This window comes from Papaver somniferum, chromosome 7, assembly GCF_003573695.1.
Source record: "Papaver somniferum cultivar HN1 chromosome 7, ASM357369v1, whole genome shotgun sequence".
NCBI classification, from domain to species: Eukaryota; Viridiplantae; Streptophyta; class Magnoliopsida; order Ranunculales; family Papaveraceae; genus Papaver; species Papaver somniferum.
Window position 1 is genome coordinate 5,823,271 of NC_039364.1, and position 4,809 is coordinate 5,828,079.

At 34.8% G+C, this 4,809-nt stretch overlaps 2 protein-coding genes across 2 annotated transcripts; both read left to right on the top strand.

Moving 5' to 3' along the window:
* Positions 1 to 311: 311 nt before the first annotated feature.
* Positions 312 to 1,260, top strand: LOC113296915 (peroxidase 60-like). Its single transcript, XM_026545277.1, has 3 exons — positions 312 to 529; positions 680 to 859; positions 954 to 1,260. Exons 1-3 carry the CDS (start codon positions 365 to 367, stop codon positions 969 to 971), a joined length of 363 nt encoding a protein of 120 aa, XP_026401062.1. The 5' UTR covers positions 312 to 364; the 3' UTR covers positions 972 to 1,260.
* Positions 1,261 to 3,148: 1,888 nt separating this feature from the next.
* Positions 3,149 to 4,420, top strand: LOC113293968 (putative F-box protein At1g32420). The gene has a single exon (XM_026542408.1). The coding sequence runs from the start codon at positions 3,149 to 3,151 to the stop codon at positions 4,418 to 4,420; it is 1,272 nt and encodes a 423-aa protein (XP_026398193.1).
* Positions 4,421 to 4,809: the final 389 nt, after the last annotated feature.

A 4,809-nucleotide genomic window follows, 5' to 3' on the forward strand; every position in this document is an offset into this window, starting at 1 on the left:
ATTTCGATAATTTTCCTACCAAAAATAAAAGTGAAAGAGCTTTCACAGTTAGAAGTTTGTTGATTTTGATGGGTGAACTGTATATGTAATAGCAAATGCAGTTAAATTCAACTTTGTGATAACTTGTTATGTTTACCTTGTCCACTTAATAAGAATTTAAACTAATCCAGTATAAAGATATATTTGGAATGCTATAAATGAGAAGAGGTAGTTGCAAAACTTTATCATTCAAACCAAGTTCGTTTCATATCACTTTGGTTCAGCTTTATTCGATATCGATATCTAAAGTTTAGCTCAGATCAAAGTAAAAATGAAAAATAATATATTGGTAGTAGTAACAGTAGGCCTAGTTTTACTACTCATCATGGAAGCCTGTTATGGTCAACTAAAAATAGGATTTTACAAAGAAAAATGTGATTATGAAGATGTTGAATCTATTGTCAACAAAGTTGTGAATGAAAGTTTCGCTAGTGACCATTCTATTGCAGCTGCACTTCTTCGCATGCAATTCCATGACTGCTTTGTTACTGTACGTGTTTAACTAATTTATGTTCTTAGCTAGTACGTACTGCTTTTCTTTTTATAGGAAGTGAACCTAAAATGATGTTTAGCTTTTCAAATATTTATAACTTTTGTGTTTTTCATATTTATAACCTATTGTTGTTTATGCCGGTGTAAGGGATGTGATGCATCATTGCTTCTTGATGGAGATACAAGCGAAAAGAAGGCAGTCGCAAACCTAAATGTAAGAGGTTTTGAAATAATCGACAAAGCAAAAACTGCACTCGGACAAGCTTGCCCAGGTACTGTCTCTTGTGCGGATATTATTGTCATGGCGACTCGGGACGCTGTTGCCTTGGTAAGTAATTTGACGACTATCTCTACTCCACAAGCTTTGAATTTTTCATTTATCAAATAAATAGGTTATACGTTATGTCAATCTTTATATATAGAGCGGAGAATGCAAATAACCAAGGCGATGTCGTCAACTTGGACCAAAACCCTTGAAGTTCCAATGTCGTTGATAATTCATTCTACCAACAGATACGTTTAAACAAAGGTATCCTAGAAATTGATCAAAAACTAGCGCTGGACTCATCTACAGCAGACGTTGTCAACACACTAGCTAACGACGGAGTCACTTTTCTTAATATTTTTGGTAAATCCATGGTAAAGATGGGTGGTATCGGCGTACTCACCGGTACTGATGGACAGATTCGACTCATATGTAACGCTGTTAATGCTATCTGATTTACCCTTACCGCCCATATGTAAAATGTGTCTATACATATGTATAATTTCTTCTTATATATGAATAAATGTAGCTCGCTGCCTACCATCTTTTAAGCTAAAATATTATAATCTAAATGACAGAGATGCCGAATTAAAATTGAACCTACAATATGCGATTTCACGTTGTAAGTGTGAACGATAACGGCATAATTTCTTTTTGATTTTAACTATTTTATTGAGAATCAAATACTTAATGATGTTATTGGATAAACTACAGAACATTAAAAAAAAAAAAAAAAACTGTTGAGTACGGACTATCTCTACTCACTGACTTGGTTACCTTGCAAAAGTTTAAAAACCAACTCACGAACAGGCATGACCGAAAGATTCAAGCTGGCGTTCAATTAACGAACGGACACTATCCCAAAAAAAAAAAAAAAAAAAAAAAGAAGAAATATGAGTAGTTTTCTTCAGATGTTCATCAGTATTCTTTCTACAATTAATGCGCAAAACGATGTTAAGTGTTTTCTATTTGTATTCAGGAGGTAATATCAGCTCTAATATATATCAGTCAAACATTAATCTTCTTCTGTCTTGCTTAATAATTTCACTCAACAAACCAATTTCAATATATTATGGATATTACAACGACAAGGTCGGTCAAAAGCCTATTACTGTTAATAGTTCTTTTACCAAGTTCAAAGTTACATTGTCACGAGGCGTTCGTGCTAGTCTAACCTAAACTATGTTGAGAAACCCAGTCAAACTCAGAAGTCCCAACAAATACCTTCTGGAAGAGTTGGTGGTGTTAGAATTCTGTCGTTGTCAGGTTAGAAAAGAGGTAAAGGTAGGAATTTACAAATCTCCTGGAAGCCTTAATTAAAAAAAAATGAGACGATTTGGTCAACATCTTGGCGTGCTGCTAATGGTAGTAAAGATAATCGAGCTGAAGTACTTTGTTCAGGCAGAAGTGAGACCCTGCAAAGCTGGCCGATCCCATAGTCCATGCAAGCCATATATATGTTAGAAGATGGATAGTAGTTATGCAACTTGCAAGTATGCGACAACACGGCACTAAGAGCATCTCCAACGGTAGGTGCTATTAATCTTACATGGAGTTTATTTAGATTCTTATTTATGGGGTTATATACATGTAACTAGAAGAGTAACGTTTTTCTCATGAACCATCTCCAGTAAGGTGGAGTGTTAGTTTTAGGATTTGTTTTTTTTGGATAAAATAAAAATGATTCCTTTTTTTTAGTATTTGTTTTTTTTGGATAAAATAAAAATGATTCTTTTTTTCCTATTGGTTTAAAAAGTATTATTTAATAATAATAATTAAAAAAAATAGTCAAAAATATGACGTGGAGGTCATTCCCAAGGTCTAAATAAGACCTTCATATTTATTTTGACATCCTTCCTATTTTATAAGACCTACTGTTGGAGATAAATTTAATCTAAATGGAGGTCTAAAATCCTATGTGTCAAGAAAAAATAAGACTCTCACCCTCTGTTGAAGATGCTCTAATAGTATAAACTTTTGTGGCGAATTCGTAAAGTTTATTTTCCTAATTTACATTATGCTCTCTCTGTTTTTGAAATTGAGATTTTTTCATTTTTTTCATTTTAGCTTAAAAATAGGCCAAATAAAAAACTGCAAATATTTCTTTTCAAAAATCGGAGTAATTTGCTATAATGTATTTTACGAGAGTCGACCTTTCTCAACCTCACAAGGAGGGGCCAGGGGGTCGCACTATATATATAGCCGGGGGAATTTTGATTTTTTCCTCAACTGATTTGCCTAAAATAGTTCCGGAAAATATGTTACTTTATATTTCTTATACTCATCTAAATAGCCTTTTCAAGATATTAGATTTCATGATCTGAAGAACTCAGTATGGGAAGAAAAAAACTAATGAAAAGTATCAGAGTTAGTGGTGATTTCGATGACAATATATACGGTGAAATACTGAGTAGGCTGCCGGTTAAGTCACTCGTCAGGTTCAAATGTGTAAGCAAAGGTTGGCAATCGATGATTAGCAATGACAATTACTTTATCGATTTACATCTTTCGCGAACAAAAACGCGCTCATCTTCATCAACATTATTCGTGATAGTCCGCACAGCTGAAGAGAGGACTGTCGTTTCTATGGATCTATTAAATGATGTACCTGCAGTTATAAGATTTCCAATTCAGTTGACAAGACAGGAAGGGATTCTCAAACCCGTTAATGGTTTGATCTGTTCCTACTATAAGGATTTTGATCTTGGTCGCACTGCTGTTTGCATAAGGAATTTCATGACCCGTGAAGAAACTCCCTGGATTGAAGTACCAACGGAAAATACGAAAAAGAAGGTTTATTTTCAAACGATAGAGCATGGGTTCGGGTTCGACGTTACCACTAAAGAACACAAAGTGATATCCATACGTCAAACACATATTAAAGCCTCAGGTAAAATGTTTTGTTATATAGTTTGTAAGGTTATGAATGTAGGGAGGAAACATTATAGTGCGTGGAGAATGATAGATGATTTCCCGGCCTATATGATCCAAGGTAATGGAATTTTTGTTAATAGGTCTTTATATTGGCTGGGTAGAAATAGTATTCCCACATCAAACTGTCAGAACAAGTCACATACTAAATACATTGGTCGATTATCCCAAGTCATTGTTGCGTTTGATGTTCCAACGGAACAATTCAGGTCAATACCCATTCCAAATTTCATCATGAATCAAACTGACGGCATGTATAGTTTTAAATCCCGAATAGTTTATATAATAGAAGTGGATGGACATATAGCACTAATTGACCAATTAGAGAACATCCAGATTGCCAAGTTGTGGATATTTGATGAAGATGGTAGTGGCCACCAGAAGATTGCTGCAAATGCTACTATTGGTAGTAGAGATGGCAATTGGATTGAAGAGACAATTTTGATGCCTTTCGGTCATTCAGAATTGTACCTTTACTTCTTTGAGTCCATTACGGGTACAAATAAGCTTGTTATACGAATGTCAATGGTTAATACAACCTTCTATACTCTTTATCTTTACGACCGGGAAAATAAGACTTTTATGCAGGTTGAAATCAGTGGAATGCCGAGGAATATATGTGCTCCCTCCGACCTAGTGGCAAATTTTACCGAAAGTCTTTTACCAGTTCCAAAGAAGCAGCAAGAACAGTAACAAGAGCACTGCTCTCAGTCTGATAAGTTATGATTAAGGGGTTGGATGGTGAAGATGACGAGCAAAGTGAAAAGTGAGAAGAACTATGATGAATGGATGGATGCTGATACTAATCCACCGGAGGCTGTAAAACCTACTCCAATATCGGTGCCAAATATTGATTTTTCTATCCCTATACACAAATATTGGAAATTTTCAAAAAGTATGCATTATTTTTTACCGCTACGACGGGTCTCCAGGGGCGATAACCATCATTGATACCTTTTGAAGGTGTCCTTCGGTGATGAACAGAATTCTTCAAGAAGTATGAAATTCCTATAAGTAGCGATGATTATTTCTCTTGAAAACACAATCAAAACATCTCTGTTTTTCTTTTTCTCTAATAGCAT